Genomic DNA, 17,928 nt, shown 5'->3' with positions numbered 1-17,928 from the left:
AACTTGGCATGTGAATGCTTCAGTGAGAGCAGATGCACGTGAACCTGATCCAAGTACTGAGGGAAGCTCCCTGCAGAGCAAGAGGCCTTCTCAGATGGAGTTATTTGCCATCTTGCCCTACCCTAAGTGCTGCCCTCCTCTCCATTACATATTTAAGCTTATGGAAGCTCTTGTGGGGTGGAAAGAGCTTCACCTGAAAGCCTGGAGCAAGCCTGGTTCATAGAACCATAGAACTGTAGAGTTGGAAGGGACCCTGAAGATCATGTTGGGATATGCAGCTGTCCCATACGAGGATCAAGCCTGCAACCTTGGTGTTATCAGCACCACGCTCTAACCAACCAAGCTATCCCAGTCAAGAGATCTCCGATTCCCTGGCAAAACACCGGCTTGCTTCAACGAAGTTAGTGTGGAGTAGTTACAGGTAGGTAGCCGTGTTGGTCTGCCAAAGTCAAAATAAAATAAAAAAAAATCCTTCCAGTAGCACCTTAGAGACCAACTAAGTTTGTTATTGGTATGAGTTTTCATGTGCATGCACACTTCTTCAGATACCTTGCACATGAAAGCTCATACCAATAACAAACTTAGTTGATCTCTAAGGTGCTACTGGAAGGAATTTTTTAATAGTGTGGAGTAGGTGAGCTTCAATGAACCTGAGGCAGAAAAAGTGGGCTACTTTAAAAGCTTTCCCCAGACTTATCCTCCCATTTGGGAGGTTTTTCACTTCCTGTGTGAGCATAATGTTCCGTGCAGCCATCGGAGAGAAAGGTAGCAACCTCTCCGGAAGGCTGACAATTATAAAGAAAATTCTTCCCCTCCTAGCTGAGCGGGATGCATGTAAAAATCTGCTGATGAGCAAATGCACCCTGGTTGTCTTCTTGGAGTTGGGTGATCAGGTGCACTGTTGCCACCTCATCCTCCCAGATGAGTACCAGTTTTCAAGGAAGCTGACAGGGAGCACGGGAGATATCTGAAAGTCAGCCCCAAGCCTAACATTCAGCTAGGAGATCGCTGAGCTCCCCCGGTAAGTATTAGGTTTCCAAGAAGCTGCCAGAGAGGAAGGGGCTTGCCTGACCTCCTATATGAGCACAGCAGGCTTCGCTGAGCTACACAATAAGCTGCCCTAAGCCTGGTGCTTAGTTGGGATTTTCAGCTTTGAGAAACCTGACCTGGGGCAGGTTAGGTGCCCGAGCTCAGCTGGGACATTCCTGCCCTCCCAGGTGAGCAACTGGCTTCACAAAGCTGTCAGCAAGCCAGGGGGATACCAGAAAGTCTTTTGCAACCATGATGCTCAGCCGAAAGATTTCTGACCTCCCAGGAGAGTCCCAGGCTTCAGTGAAGTGGGAAGGCAGTGAGGAGGCTACCTGAAAGCTTGCCTGGAGCCTGATACTCAGCTGTGAGAATCCTGGCCACCCACCTTTGCAGTATGCTTCAAGGTAGCTTCCTGGAGGGGAAACCGGGAGGAATATCTGGAAGAATGATTTTAAAATGAAAGATTCACGTGGCTCAGCTATAGGCTTCGGGGAATCTGGTTTGGAGACAAAGGCTCTCTACCTTAACCAGCCTGGTGCTCAGCTGGGCAATTGCTTGTCCCCCAGCGGGAGTATCTGGCTTCAGGGGAGTCACCAGGGAGCAATGTTTTCCAAGTCTTTGGAAGCAGCCTTGGGCTAACTCCAGAACAGCAAGCGCAAACAAGGAACCAGAAGGTTGAAGAAGGAGGGCTCTGGGGAGCCAAGGCTCCTGGGTCCTGCTCTCTGCTCCAAAAGTCGGGGGGAGGAATGCTCTTTGGAGGAGAAAGACCCCTTCCCAGGCATTGTCAGAGCTGAGGCAGGCAGGACCCCTGGATTCTGGCTGGAGTGAACTGAGGAGTAGGACAGAGCAACTTAGGGCACTTCTGAAAGCCTAAACTCTCCATAGCTGACTGATTCCTACTCCCAGGAAAACAGGTAGGGAAAACAATCTAGTTTTAGCTTGGGGAGGGTAGTGTTGCCAAGTGGTTTAGAGCAACAGCAGGACTGGGATGCATTTAAGAAGGGGTAGGATTGGCTCCTGTCCCCATGGAGGGGTGTGGAGCAACAAATTTGAAGCCCCAGCTTTGGAAAGGAAAGGTAAGTTGGAGCATGCGAGAGCCAGGGCTCCTGGGTGCTGTTCTCAGCTCTGGGCGAGGGTGGGAAGGACTTTGTTTTGACCCAAAATTTTCAAGTTCCATCCCTATCTAAGTGAGGTTTCCTGAGTTATAAAGCAGGAAGAGGACATTTCCAGAAGGCTTATCTGTAGCTTGTCAAGAGGCAGCGTGGCTCTGAATGCCAGTTGCTGGGCAATCACAAGTGGGGAGAGCACTGTTGCGCTTAGGTCCTGTCTGTGGGATTTCCATGAGCATCTTGTTGCCCACTGTGAGAATGGGATGATGCACTAGATGGACCATTGGCCCAGTCCAGGAGTATACTTCCTATGTCGTGTTTGAAGGGCCCTAGAAAGCCATAGCAGTGGGGTGTTGAGACCCAGCAGCTGTGGGTTGTATGTCAGAAGGAAAGTTAGCTATGGCAGACTAGAATAAAAGGAAGCCCAAGCTTTCCAAGGAGCGTGTTTTGTTTGTGCAGGGAATTGGGACTCCGCCTAAGCTCTTATGTGAACATAGGAAGCTGCCTTATACTGAGTCAGGTCATTGGTCCACCTAGTCCAGGGCTATCTAAACCGACTGGCAGTGGTTCTCCGTGGTTTCGTTCCTGGTTGTAAGTAGAGATTCCCTGAACCAACTAGGCTACAATGGGTTACAAAGCACCAGCGTTGCCTAATGGTTTAGAGCAAGACAGCTTATCGGGAGCAAAGTTTTTGGCAGCTCTGTTTAGGCAGATGGCTCAGGTGTTCAGAGCACATCTTAGTAGGAAGGGGGGGATTTAATGGCTTAGAGTGGTCCTAAGGACTTAGCCAACCATTGCACAGAAAGTCGGGATGCTTCAGCTTAGAGAGGAGTCCCTTCCACACCTCAAAAACACACCTTCAAAGGAAATGGAGTACAAAGTTTGCTTGGTTCCTGCTTTCTATCTGCAACATTCGCAGGGAAGGTTAGCCAGCAGAGTAGGTTTGCCTTGGGAAGGGGAGAGTTCTCCTAAGAAGCATTCCTGAGTTCTAAAAGATGGCTGAGAGCTGGAGGGTTGAGGGAGGGTGTGCAAGCCAGGACCCCAGGGCCCTAGTGCAAACTGGTAGAGAAGAGATAAATGGGAGGACAGCAGATCAGCTGGCTGGGCACAGACAAGCCAGACTGCCTGGCCTCTGCTCCAGTGAGTTATTGCCAAGTGAGCTGGGAACCAGGAATTCTGGGTTCTAGGGCCAGCTCTGAAAGCCACACTGAGAAGCCAGAGTCTGAAAATGGAGTTGAGAGGGATGTGGGTTGATGAGACTCCTCAGTGAGAGGCAGTGTTGTGTAGTGGTTAGGGTGTCTTGCTAGGACCTGGGTGACCAGGGTTCAAATCTCCACTCAGCCATGAAGCTCATTGGGTGACCTTGGGCCAGTCACTCACTCTCAGCCTAACCTATTTCACAGGGTTGTTGAGAGGATAAAATGGGGATCAGAACTATGTATGCCGCCGTGAGCTTGCTGGAGGAAAGGTGGGATAGAAATGCAATCAATCAATCAATCAATCGTCAAGTGGCCAGGTGCAAAAGTGGCAGGGCTCTTGCACTGTTTATGATTGCCTAGGAAAGGGGATTTCAGCACGGGGGATTTCCGTTGGCAATGAGACCTGGCAGGGGCAATGCTGCCAGGGAGTGAGGATCTGGCCAGCAGGAGGGCAAAGGACTGGTGGGGATTAGGGTTGCTGCCTGCTTTTCTGACTCTACTTCTGTACCTGTAACAGTAGTCTGAGAGGCACAGAAATTCTGCAATGAAAGTGTATCCTGGCATCAAAATTTTCTCCTGCTAAATTGTGCTTTGTGTGTGTCAGGCACTCACAAAAATGTGCCAACCCCAGGGAGAAAGACAAGGTGGTTTTCAACTGTGGGACACAAGCAGTGCAAAGAGGGGGCAGAAAAGACCTGCTGTTGTTGCTCCATGGTTTCTGTACATTGAAATGTGGGGAGGACAAAGCCCAATATTTAGTTTAAGACAATGCTTTCCCCTACTGAAAAGTTCATTTCTAACTTGTGTGAGTTAATAATATAAGGCTAATAAGAATATAAAGTTAATATTAACAAGGAGGGGGTTTCCAACCAATCAGGGAGGAAAAACTTGGTTTGCTGTTGTTTAACAGCCACCTAATTGGCAGAAAATCAGTAATGCCTGCAGATTGACTGATTGTTACAAAGACAGGCCCCTGGCTTGTTAACCTCCTCACACACAAGTCTCAGCAATGCTTTTTAAGCAGACTTAATCGAACTCTTTTGTACAAAACTCAGCTGAGCCTGATGGGTCAAGTGGGGAGCCATCAAAGGGATCAGAACAGGGAATGAGAGTCGCAATGAACTGAAGGAGGCATGTGTGAGTATTATGGGGTGGCAGGTATGAGTCAGCAGGAAAACTATGGTCAATACACAACTTTTTTTACAGGGCCCTGAGCCTAACAATTCAAGTGGGGAGTTCTCAGGTGGTTCACAGACCTGCAATGAATTGAATCCGAGTTCCCGGGATTCTTTGGGGGAACCCATATGCTTTAAATGTATAGCTTGGGTGTGACCAAAATGGCAAACAGTAAGAGAAAATACGAAGCTCCTTTCATTAGTGCAGCTACATCACTGCTGCATCTGCATGCTGTGGGGAAAACTTCACCTGCTGAATTTATGCCCTGCTGATGGAAGTTGTTGCCCAAAACTTTTGGCAGGAACTTGGCTGGCTTAAGACTGCACTAGAAGGAAAATGCTAGGCCAAGAATGGGGCACCTGTGGCCCTACAGATACATCTCCCATCACCCCTGCCCTTTGGCAATGCTGGCTGTGGCTGATGGGAGTTGGAGCCGGGCGACATCTGGAAGGCCCTGGTCCCTGGGCTGCCCAAAAGACCATTATTTCTGGGATATTTTGGGCCTGTAAAACTCCATTTGTTGATAACTTGCATGGACTCTTCAAAATATTGAGCATAATATGGAACAGATTGAAATTGATTGTACAATTTATTATTGGTATTAGTAATAGTATTTAGTATCGCCATCAGCTGGTGCAGTTTAAATGTTCTCTACCACCAGTTGCTTGTTGTTTTTTTTCCATTTTTCTTCTTAAAAAGTTCTGCTGAACAGTTTTTCCATTTTCTTCTAAATGCTTCTATTTGCTCTACCTTTTACTGAATGCAAGAGGGTGGTAAACAGGATGCAGGACATCTGGGCAGATACAGATGGTGCTGAAATAAGAGGAAGTGAAACAGAAAACAGAGCTAAAACAGGCCATGAATGTTGAGACCTGGTTGATGGTAGTAAAAATGCTACCTAGGACAAATATCTGGATCTTCATCTGAAGTTCATTTATAGGCCCAAATGATCCTAGGAAGTGTGCTTTTGAAACCAAGCACTGTGACTGAAGTATGTGTCTGCTCTTCTCCTTCTGCACACTAATTAAAAATATTAAACTACTTTTATCTCCTCAAAAGGCTTCAGTGAGAGTATATACACACCATGCATTTAAAGCACACTCTTAACCCAAAGAATTCTGGGAACTTTGGCCTCACAGAACTACAATTCCAGGCACCCTTAACAAACTTATTCCCAGGATACTTTGGGAGAAATCATGTCCCCTAAATGTATGGTGTTGGAGTCTAGCAGTAAACAATAAAATTCCATTAAAAACTTTTTAAAAGGAACAACAATTAAAATAAGAATCAAAATGCACCCAGTAAAACTTTCAAAAGCTAGCACGTGTGCGCTCTTTCTTTCTTTCTTTCTTTCTCTCTCTCTCTCTCTCTCTCTCTCTCTCTCTCACACACACACACACACACACACACACACAGAGCAGCAACAGCAGCTAATGTTTTTGCCACAATTTTAATTCCATGTCTGCTAAATTTCCTAGTATTTGGCATTGGAACAGGGTCAGTTTTTAAAAAGGTGAGGGGCTGTAAGTAAAAATTTTATATTTTTGTTCTTGTGATGGCTCTAGCTGTTCATAATTTAGAAGCTATTGAGCCATGCAAGGTTCTTCTTCAGAATTAAAGTCACCTTCTGGTCTAGTGGTCACAGAAACACATCCCTTTCCTGTAACCCACCCTTCTGAGTCCCCCCGTCCCCTGCTAATGTTCCACTGATTCTTCCGCATTGCCACAGAAGCATGTCCTTTTCTCACAGACAGGACCCCACCCACTTGGGCACCCATGAAATACAAAATAAAATGTCTCCCATATTTAATTTCATATGTTAGCTTAGGGGGAGAAATATTACCTTGTCACAAAGCTATGCAAAACCACTTGGCGTCAACTAATTAACTCTGTGGGGTATACTTCACAGTGAGCCTTCATAGGATTGCACTGTAAATGGATGTCAAATCAAATTATAGTAGAATCCCATGCATGTTTCCTCAGAAGTAATACCCACTGTGTTCATTGAGGATTATTCCTTTGGGAAGTGTGTGCGGCCTTAGAGTTAGTGGTTGTTGAAGCTTGGGTCATGTATTCTACATGTGTGAGAGTATATGAGTGGCTTTTTAATGGATTAGTTTAGAACATAGGGAGAGTTATGTTGGATGAGGCCAATGGCTCATCTGGTCCAGCATAGGTTTGTCCTCCGAGGCAGATAATTTTGTCAAAGGTTGTTAATCAGGTCTGAGTGTTTTCTCCATAGAACTCAGCACTGTAAGGTTTTCAAACCTCACAACTGTGAAAATAAGCTTGAAAGTGGTTGGGCAGTGCCTGGGAACAAATCTTGGAAGGTGGCATAAGGGTGCTGAATATGCTTCTCAGCAGTTTCCTTATCCCTGGGATGACAAGAAACCGCAAGTCAAATTGTGCAATAATTCCAGGTAGCCTTCACAGCTTTTGACCAGGACTGAACACCAGATTCACTTGGCATGGAAGTGAACAATATAGTGGTACCTCTGGTTACGTACTTGATTCGTTCCGGAAGTCCGTTCTTAACCTGAAGCACCTCTTTAGCTAATGAGGCCTGCCACTGCTGCCACGCGATTTCTGTTCTCATCCTGAAGCAAAGTTCTTAACCTGAGGTACTATTTCTAGGTTGCGGAGTCTGTAACCTGAAGCGTATGTAACCTGAAGCGTATATAACCCGAGGCACCACTGTATCTTGTTCCCCGCTCTTGGCAAGGAGACACAAATGCTTGCCCAAGGAACAGATTGTCATCGCATCTTTTTCTTCATTTGCAGCATCTCCCACAGCCCCAGTCGTCTTCCCATTGTCTCCCTGTTGCCAAGACCTCGCCACTGCCTCCCAGGTTACCGTGGGCTGTTTGGTCTCTGGCTACTTTCCCGAACCAGTCAAAGTACAGTGGAATTCAGGATCCTCATCTGACATCCGGACCTTCCCTGCTCTATTGGATTCATCCAGGGGCCACTACACCCTCAGCAGCCAGCTCACCATCCCAACCAGCACCTGGGAATCAGAGAAGCTTCAATGCCATATTGCACATACAGCTACCAGCTCCACAATCAACAAAGAGATTGGACGTGAGTCTGGTTGAGCCTTTGTTATCTGCTTTCTTCCTCCTTCAGTATTTGTTGGGTGAAGCAGAAAGAAATGAAATATGGATTGTGTGGGTGAAGGGATGGATAACGATTGCAATATTTTTGGTCCTACTATCTGACTTTTGTACCCTCAGAAGCACATTGAGCACTACAGAGAACACTCACAAATATTGTGGGTTGTATCCAACCAAATTCTAATCAAGAGTAGACCCACACATTGAAATTAAGGAACCTAAATCGGCCATGCCCATTAATTTCAGTGGGTATGACTACCAATGGATACAACCCAGCGAGATCAGATGTAGGGAATCCTTAGCCCTCCAGATGTTCTGAACTACAACTCCCAATTGGCCATTCTTACTTATGAGAGTTATATTTCAGCAACATCTGGAGAGCCAAAGGTTCCCCACATGTGCCTGTGATAGACAAGACAGCAGTGGGAAGAAAGGATTTAGAATTATCCAGTTAATAGTGATTCAAATTTAGGGAAAGTCAGGTTGCACCATGACAGATTGTAGCAATAGGTGTCAAAATTCAGCAAAAACACCCTCTTCATTTTTCTTATGAAAATATTTGCAACACGGGATGCTCTGCACACACACATACACACAGAGAGACACTTTCTTAAATTAGTCTTTAAAAAAACAACAACAAAGGGAACGGTGCAATTAACATATGTGATCTCATTTCAACTGTTTATACATAGTTTACCAGCCCTCTTAGTGATCCTTAGGCCTACTTAGAACCGACAATGAAACAGAAGAGGGAACTGCCCTCCACTGTCCTCCTTGGCACTGGGCGCAGCAAAGTGAAATTTGATGTTTAAGAAAAGAAGTGGGTTTAGTGCAGGGATTCAGAGGAGAAAGAGGAATAAGCTTGATTCCTTCTCTGGGAAAGGCTAGCATAAGGAGAGAGGGAAATGAATACATGATCCAAAGGAACTAATGGCAGGTGAATTAGAAGCCACTCACATTTAGGGAATTGGGGGGGATTCAGTTCAGTTTGCATTTCAATACAAACTAATTCACACCACCTGGAATAATGCACAAACAGAAAGCCCATTCTCCTAAATTCGTGGTTCTCTGAATTTTGTGATGCAGTTCCCCTGCCCAAAAAGTGTGCAAAATATACAAAAAATACATATATTCACCAAAAAACAGTGCACACAAATGTATTATGTTCAGGAAAATTGTTTCCAGATTGTGTATTTATTCAGCAAAACTGCATACAAGACATGAATATTAAGCACAGTTTGTACTAAAATCCTGGCTAATTCTCAACTAAATAATGTAGACATGCGGAGAACTGAATTTAAGTTTGGGGAAATGAGACAGGTGGTTAGGTGCACCGTACATCATTAAAATACAGGTACTCATGTGACTCCCTATACTTCCTATTCTTCCAGCCTGTGAAAAGAAAGATCCCGTAGCCCCAAAGGTCCGCTTGCTCCATTCCTCCTGCAAGGCCAGCTCCAGAGATGCCACCATTGAGTTGATGTGCGTTATCTCCAACTTCTACCCCAACAATGTGACGGTAAATTGGCTGGTGAGTGAGAAACCTATGTCGCAACCCTCTTTCACTGAGCAGCCCTGGAAAGACACCCATGGGTACACCTTCAGTGCCATCAGCACAGTCAACATTAGCCAAGCAGACTGGGAAGATGGGAATGTCTACGTCTGCCAGGTGTCCCACACAGCAACCCAAACTTCTGTGAGAAGCAAAGCCAAGATCTGTGAAGGTAAGAACTCTTGACTCAGTTCTGACTTGGTTAGGTTCGGATGAAGTGGGCATGGACTGAAAAACAGAAAGGCCAAGAGCAAGGGGCTACTTCCATTTTATGGTGGGTTTCCCAATGACCCAGAAATACATCCATCATGGTCCTTTGCTATTTGGAACGGGTTTCTCCAACCTTTTGCCCTACTGGCATATCTGAGGTTTTACTCCATTTATCTGGAACTTGAGAGACTGAACCAACTGGAGGCAGGACTCTGTGTCATAGAGGAGGGCACCAAGCCAGTTTTCCTTTGAAAAATCTTGATAGGTGGCTTTTTCGCGCACTCAGATTTCTCCAGTTTAGATTAAATGTTTGTCAGGGAGTTGAGGAAACACATTTCTCTTCTTCTGCAGAAGGCAGTTTAGCTTGATTACTTGTGTCACCAGCTGTAAATCTCTCTATGGCACACTGGTGTTGAAAGTGATCCATCGGGGAATCTGGGGAATGGGCAAACACACTAGTTAAAGGGGTGCAAGTTCCAAAAACAACAGAGAACTGGGATTATTCAGCAATGGTAGAAGGTGCTGGAGTTGTTCAAGGGAAGGAAAGGGACTGACAGGAACTCTCAGGTGAGCCAAATGGGGAGCCTGGACTGACTTAGCTGTAGAGCTACTCTGAAAGAGAAGCAATCAGAGCAGAATAAGATTATGTGAGCAGGCTGGGAGGGAAATGGTGGGAGGAGACTTGGGACTTGACATGGGTTTTTGCATTCCCAGACTCCTCAGGAACTCCCCTCAAAGTTTTCATCCTACCCCCAAGCCCCAACGACCTTTACATGGATAAGCAACCCAAACTCAGCTGCATGATAGTCAACTTAGAGAGAGAAGAGGAAGAACTGGAAGTGACCTGGTCACGACAGACAGCAGGAAGTCTAAGCCCTGAGCCACTTGCATGGAGAGAGGAGGTGAATAACACCTTCACCGCATCCAGCTCTGTGATCATTTCCGAAAGCGACTGGTTGTCAGGGGAGACTTTTATCTGCACAGTGCAACACCCATCCCTGCCTCAACCGAAAACAAGAGAGATTAGCAAGAAGAAAGGTAAGCGGGAAGCAGGCCTGTTCTCCACCCTGCAAATTTTGCCAACAACCTCCTGAGCAGGAAAGAGATTGCTGAAAATGCATATCAACGTAGCACCATTTAGAACAAACACAATATACCAACATGGACAGTGAGATCTGGCAACGCAAAAAAAACAAAAAAAAAAAACATGTTGCAAGTAGGTTGATGGAGGCATAGTTGCTTGTGGTCCCCACAACCGTCCCACTAGCACCTCAACCCACATGCAGTGCTTTAAAAAACCTGTATAGCATGTTTTGACACTTGTGCCAAGAAAAGTTGTACCACATAGAAAATGATGCCTCTAGCATACTGTCTTCCACCCTCATAAAAATGAAGTCTCTATTCCGTGTGGTAACTTTCCATCTGACTAATAATAATAGTTGTGCAACATGTCCTGACGTAGATGGACTATTGTTGCTATTATGTACAAAGCAGTTATGAACATCGTTGTAACCAAGGCCCATTTCGCACCTTTAATCTGTCCCACAGGCAGATGCTTGAGTGACAGCTCTGGAGAGGCAGCTTCAGAGAACCAGCCTCCTGACTCTGTCTCAAGGCAGTTTGGGGGGTCCTTGTGTGCTACGAAATTTCTGTATACACCTGAGAAAAGGGGTGGTGTGAATGTCCCCTAAATGGCACATTAGTGGTGTGTATTGTTCATTCACCACCGAGAAGCCCAACATGTCAGTGGGTTTTCTGAACCATTCAAGACACGTAGCCTAAACCATGTTTCCCTAAGCCAAGGATGGGAAACTTGTGGTTCTCCAGATGTAGTTGGACCCCTGCTCCCATCAACAAATGGCCAGGGATTATGGGAGTTGTAGTTCACCAGTATCTGGGAGGCTACAGGTTGCCCATACCTGGCACAGAAGCCTTTGTGTCTCCTCCGTTCCCCAGCTCTCCACATGGTTTCTACTAATTTGACCTAAACTGAATAGTCATTTTCTTTTTCTCTTTCTGTTTCCCTATGCATAACCAGAAACCAAAGAAGCTCCAGGTGTGTATCTCTTCCGCCCCCACGATGATGAGCTCAGGTCTAATGGCCGTGATGTCTCCATCACTGCCCTGGTGAGAGGGTTCAAGCCCAGTGACATCTCCCTGAAATGGCTCAAGAATGGGAACCCTCTGCCTGAAGCTGACTATCTCAGCACCCCAGTCTACAGTGATGGCGATGGTTTATATTTCTTGTTCAGCAAGCTGAAAGTCCCCAAAGCAGACTGGAACAGAGGTGATGCCTATACCTGCATGGTTGTCCATGAAGGTCTGACCCTCAAGTTCATTCAGAAGACCATTGAGAAATCCCGGGGTAAAAAATGAAAACAGCCCTCAGCCAGCACTGCGATCCCCTCGCCCTATGGCCCCAGGGTTTTTTTCTCTCTCGAGATTGTTAGACCAACCCTGTGTTAAAAAATCTCCATGCAAAAATGTACCCAATGACTGAATAAAAAAAGAACTCATCCAAAGACTGTCATAGATATCTATTATTGTGGCTCTTCCAGGAGAGAAAGTGACTTGTGGGGGGATTAATGGGGAAATAGGATTAAACAAATGCCAAATGTTTAAGGTTGGCAGCAGAGGAAAAATGTGTTTATCACTGTCACAGTTGTATCCTATTTCCAACAATGAGCCCAGGCCTTCATATATCAGGTAATCCCAAGCTAGCCTCAAAACAGCCTTGAGGAAGCATGGTTTCTCCCAGGCCACCCAGTGAATCTTCATTACCAAGTGGTGACTTGACTCTCCAAGCCTCACACACATCTCCCCGCACCGAGTCCCAACACTCTGCTCACTGCTCCACACTGCCTACCCTCTGCACATGCTCAGAAGGGCACACTCTCATTTTCCATTTGGGAGAGCAAAAAGTGTTTCAGTTGGTCATACTGCAAGGACATATAAAGATACATGGTGTGGTCTCAAAAGGAACACACAGACACACATGCACACCACAGGGTTTTTTTATATAAAAGAAACACTAAAAAATAAGGGGGAAATGGCAGAGAAACAGATATGTTTTACAATTTCCTTTCATATTCTAAAAAAATAAAATAAAGGCAAGCTTTGGTCAGTATATTCACTTTCTTTGCATCTATTTACAGAGAGAGGGAGGGCAACAGAAAACTATGTTTTCTGATATAATCTCTCCTCCCCCATCCCACTTCCCCCATCAAACAAAGCATATGATGGCATCAGAGGTTGGCCAAAAAATAATTGGATAACGTTTTCTTTGTGAAACATTGGTGGCGGTAAAGGTTAGAAGAAGTAGAATTTGGAAATGGGTGTATGTGTGTAAGGGGTCTTACAGGGAAAGTGGGGCGTCTTCATCCCCTGACCCCCCCCCCCCGCCCCCAGCAAGACAATGTCAATCTGGAGGCACCTCTTGTAGGAAGCAAGTAAATCCAAATTCACAAAGCATTCAGGCCAGATTAATGGAGTGCTCACACACTGCGGAGTGAAAGAATTGAAAGTAACATTTCCTATGACTTAAGGGGCTTGTGAACTCTGCCTTAAAAAATGACTCAGGAATAGACACAAGACCTCAAGCACAAGAGTGTGCCCTTGTTCACCTAAGAAGGCTAGAAACATTGTAAGAGACATAACAGCTTGACACTGGTACCTAGGGATTTTGGCAAAAATTTTTGCATTTGAATGTATAAGAGAAAACTATTTAGGGCCAACAGAGGAAACAAAGAGATGCGGGGCACAAAACCAACCTAAAATATCCACATGCCCACAGAGAAGAGCATGGATAAATGAACATGTGCACAGAAGATTCATTATGCCCTCCTCATGTGGAAAGAAAGTGGCCAGCCCTTATTTGAGTCAGCTCTTTAGAAGCCGCAGTTGTAAGAGATGTGTTGCTTGCATGATGTTAAGCCAGTCATAGGATATTTGTGCCTTATATGTGGCCTCTTGACTTTGTTAGCAAAGTGATTGGAATAAAGCAGAGAGAATTCAGAGAGAAAGGAGACAGACAATACTGTACTGAGGTAAACAGAGCAAAACCAGTTTATGAAATAAAACAGGGAGATTTGTCTTTCTTAGGTCAGATCTATGCAGCTAATGGGGGAAATCCTTCAGAATCACATATCTCTACCTCTCCTCCAGCTTTCAAATCTCAACTGCCTTCCAAATGACAGGAATCTCCAGTCAATCAGAGTCTGCTGTCACCAAGACTAATAGCAGAATCAACCCCTTCAAGTCATGCACTGAATGCATTTCCAACAGACTCAACACACAGAGACTCGCAAACTTTTTTTCTACACTGCCCTCACCAAATCCTTGGCTACTTCTATGCCAGGGTTAACCACTGCCATGTTTAGTGTCCTTGTTGGTGTTGGGTTTGGTAGCTAGGCCTCCAGATTCAAATCCCTGCTCAACCATGAAGCTCACTGCGTGGCCTTTCTAAAACAACTCGCTCCCTCATAAAATAAGCTTACTAAGGCGGAATTAAGATATCCCCGCTGTCTCCAAATATCACAAATTTTCCACAGGATTATTTCATCCTGTCATTCCCAATGCCTCGTCGTCGCCATCAAGGATAGGATCCACTTTCTCATGTGGCAAACATGTCTAGCAACTGTTTTCATCGCCTCTGCAGATTTGTAATACTCAGATGCTCAGTAACATGGCCAAAAGGGCATCGCAAGTGGTTCCCTAGAGACATGAGAAATAAACCCAGAAGAAATGGGTGAACCAGTGTTTCGGCAGAGTGAGGCAAGAAACGAAGGGAGGGAGAGCTCTCATGAGAGTGAACCTACTTTGTATGCCATGGCCTAAATGTCCCATGGCGTGAACAGATGTGTTCCCCAAACCATCAGTACAAAATTTAGATGATCATAGTTTGTGTTATGTAGAATTTGGAGACAAACCAATACTTGTGCATTTCATTCATACTCACAGTGCATCACAGGCTTCATAGTTACCATCAGACTAAAATAATAATACTATATCAATGATGCAGCATGACTGTGAATGAAGTGTGGATGAAAAGGATTAACTGACACCTGTATAACATTAAAGATGAGACTAGATGGGAACAAACATTTGCATAACCCTCCATAAGAGTTAAGTACAGTGGTACCTTGGTTTAAGAACAGCTTAGTTTATGAACAACTTGGATTAATAACACTGCAAACCCGGAAATAGTGTTTTGGTTTGTGAACTTTGCCTTGGAAGCAGAACATGTTCCGCTTCTTGTTGAGTGTGTTCCATTCGTAAATTGAGTCCCCCGCTGCTATGGGAAAGCACGCCTTGGTTTAAGAATGGACTTCCGGAACGGATTAAGTTCTTAAACCAAGGTACCACCGTACAATCATATTCTAGGGGAAGGCAGGCTCCATATTTATGCAGAATGATGGGATTCAGAAGTAGATGGATATACTTGTGGGTCAATAGATAGATGGACTATTCATATTGGGGAATTTTATATTTATGAACACTGAGAATGGCGTCTCTTTCTTCCCCACAGTGATAATAATATCGACAGAAGTTGATCTCAGCGACGAGGTCGAAGAGGAACTGGAAAAATTATGGACCACCATCTTGGTTTTCTTCATTCTCTTCCTCATCAGTGTGTGTTACAGCACCACAATGACACTCTTCAAGGTGAGGGGAAGGAAGGGGAAAACACATATCAACATTTGCATTTGGCAGTGAGAGAGCCCAAAGGAGGAAGAAAGCAACAACTAAAACCCAAGAGATAAGTGTTTAAAATATATGTTTCATTCGCTGCTTGCTGGGGAGGAGAGAGGGGCGTAGAATATAGGTTGCACACACACCAGACATTTAAAGCCCTTGGCTTCCCCCAGAGAATCCTGGGAACTGTCATTTATTCCTCACATTTATTTATCTCCCAGCAGCCTTAGCAAACCACAGTTCCCATGATTCTTTGGGGGAAGCCGTGTGCTTTAAATGTATGGTGTGTAGGCAGCCTATTTCCTTAACCTCCTAATCTGCTCTCCTTCCTCTTTAATACACCTCTATAGGGTCCAGAACTTGTGGAAACTTCCAAGGATCTGCTACCACTCTGGATCATAAGTGGAGTCTGAAAGGCTCAAGGCACAGGGCTGTAATTAAAAAAACTAAAAACACTGCATTTGTTTGAGGAAAATGTTCTTTATGTGGCATTTCAAAGTGGAAGAAAAGAAATATCTTAAAATGGCAAAAGTGTAGTAACAGTACATTCAAGATAACTTAGGTAAAAGTCCTTTTTACACTGACTGCATTTGAACATTCCTTCAGCCAGAAAGAGTTTTGCTTCTAAATAACCTCTTGCTAATGTAGGCAAGATACGACATTTTTGAAGGTTCAAAGAAGAGCATGTGACTAGATTCAGGTAGGTAGTCGTGTTGGTCCGACGCAGTCAAAATAAATAAAAAAATTGTCCAGTAGCACCTTAGAGACCAACTAAGTATGTTCTGGGTAGAAGCTTTCGTGTGCAGGCACAGTTCTTCAGATACCTGTTTGCAAAAGGGCTTTCAAAAAGCCCTGTACTATTCTTTTCTATGAATGTATCTATCTGTTTATTTGAAGTCCCAACAGTCAGTGTTTCAAAATGCAGCATCACCTGATGTACCTAAGACATCAGTTGACTGACACGTGGGAGCCCCCATCTACCTGCTAAATTATGCCCTCTGGGGTGGGCATATAAGGATCTGGTCCACCAGCCAAAAAAGGTTCCCCAGCTCTGTTCAACACTCACCCCTGTTCTCTCTCCCCCACTCTTCACCCTCCATCCCAACAGGTAAAATGGATGTTCTCCACTGTGGCAGACCTGAAGAAGCAGCCTGTAGGCCCTGAATACAAGAATGTCATCCCACAGACATTCTAGGAGCATTTTCCTGGGAATCTCATCCTCCATCTTCAAAGGGGCAAAGAGGAAGCCACTGCCTGGAGCCGCAGCTTCATCTCCAGTGTCAACATCCCGGGCCTTCTCTCATTTCCTATCTCATTCAGCTCCTACTTCTCTCCTGGCAAGTGATGATGCCCTTTCAACACAGCGATTGTCTTAGGGGGAGGCAATTATCCTGAATGGCATGCGTTGGGACAGTGCCTTCAAGAGGAAACACTTTTATGGGGCCCGATATCTTAACTGGCTTCCACCAAGAGTCAGAAACATCTGCTTCTCCCACCCAGTAAAGTACCAAAGGACAGTCACCCCCACACACAAAAATATGCCTTTTCAATGGTGGTGCCCCTGTTGTGGAATGGTCTCCCTAGAGATATTCTGCTGGCACAGGTGAATAAATACTAACAGGTGAATAATACATTCTACTCCCAGGCTTTTAAGCAGTGGTGGTTTTACTCTTATTGTTGCTTTTACTGCTCTTATTTTGTGCGGTTTTAAAAAAAAAATATTTTACTATTTTAGATTTAGTGTGCATGTGTGTGTGTGTATCTTATTGTGTGCTTTTAAATATTTCATTATTTTGAATGTAGTCTTCATGTCTGAGATGCATACCATCCTGGCAGCTTTTGCTTTTTTAAACGAATGAATGTCTTGTGTCTCTAGCCCCAACATGCCTGACACTATCTGGCTTCTATCCTCACCCAGAGATGTGAAACTCCACTTTCCAGTATCTTTGCCAGGCCTCTTTAACCATATGAAATAAACATCCTTATCTATCTACGTGCATGCACTACGCTCAAATAAGCCAGCTCTTTTACCCATCTCTTACACACCATTTCCTTACTGCCACGGGATTATAGCCAGCCAAGTCCTACTCAGAGCAGATCAACTTAAACTAAGGTAGGCATGCCCATTAACGTCAACTGGTCTACTCTGAGTAAGTCTAGCACAGGATACAGTCTATGGTCTTCAAACTACCAGTGACTACCCATCCCTTAATCTATTGCATACTCATTTATCGGAGATTGTTAAGCAGAGAATAGCTACCTATCTGGGATCGTATAGCAATAGATTTCTGCACCATTAGGGGGCTGGGCTGGATATCCTTTGAGGGCCTTTCCAGTTGATGCAGGTTTTGTGATCATTACTGTTTTTAGTGCACAAGCATCCCAGAAACTATACGCAAGAACTGCTGAAGTGCTAATGTTGTGAACCTTCCAATCCCTGTATATGCATGTAAATAAACCATACATCACAAAACTGGCAAAAGCCCCCAGTGACCTTATTCCAATGAAATAGAACCATCAGAGACCTGGAGGGAAAGTTGCAATATGATACTTCCAAGGAGGAAGTCTGGGCCTACACCTGTAGCAGAATGAGGTCGGAATGAGGTGGAAGATAACATTTTCATTGTTCTCTTACAAGAGATGGAGGGGGGGGGGAGTCTCTGCTAGCACAATTGGAAAGAAAGGTTCGAGGTCCAACCTGTTGTGCTAGCTTTTGACTTACAGGTAGGTTGGTTGGTTGGTTGGTTGGTTGGTTGGTTGAACAAAGCAAAGTGTTTAAAAATGGCATCCACCACCTATAATCTGATGGGTAGTCCAAAAGTAGCTAATGTGGTGCTCTCTAGATG

The 17,928-nt window shown here is 44.8% G+C and overlaps 1 gene segment (V, D, J or C); it reads left to right on the top strand.

Moving 5' to 3' along the window:
- Positions 1–16,308, top strand: part of LOC114583608 (immunoglobulin heavy constant epsilon-like) — a 179,784-nt gene extending 163,476 nt beyond the window's left edge. Inside the window, 6 exon segments of the C gene segment in view lie at positions 7,183–7,594; positions 9,018–9,350; positions 10,103–10,426; positions 11,427–11,761; positions 14,891–15,052; positions 16,191–16,308. Coding sequence covers positions 7,183–7,594; positions 9,018–9,350; positions 10,103–10,426; positions 11,427–11,761; positions 14,891–15,052; positions 16,191–16,277 — 1,653 coding nt within the window.
- The last annotated feature ends 1,620 nt before the right edge of the window (positions 16,309–17,928 follow it).

The sequence above is a fragment of the Podarcis muralis genome, chromosome 13, assembly GCF_964188315.1.
Source record: "Podarcis muralis chromosome 13, rPodMur119.hap1.1, whole genome shotgun sequence".
Lineage (NCBI taxonomy): Eukaryota > Metazoa > Chordata > Lepidosauria > Squamata > Lacertidae > Podarcis > Podarcis muralis.
This window is presented reverse-complemented; position numbering and strand designations above follow the sequence as displayed.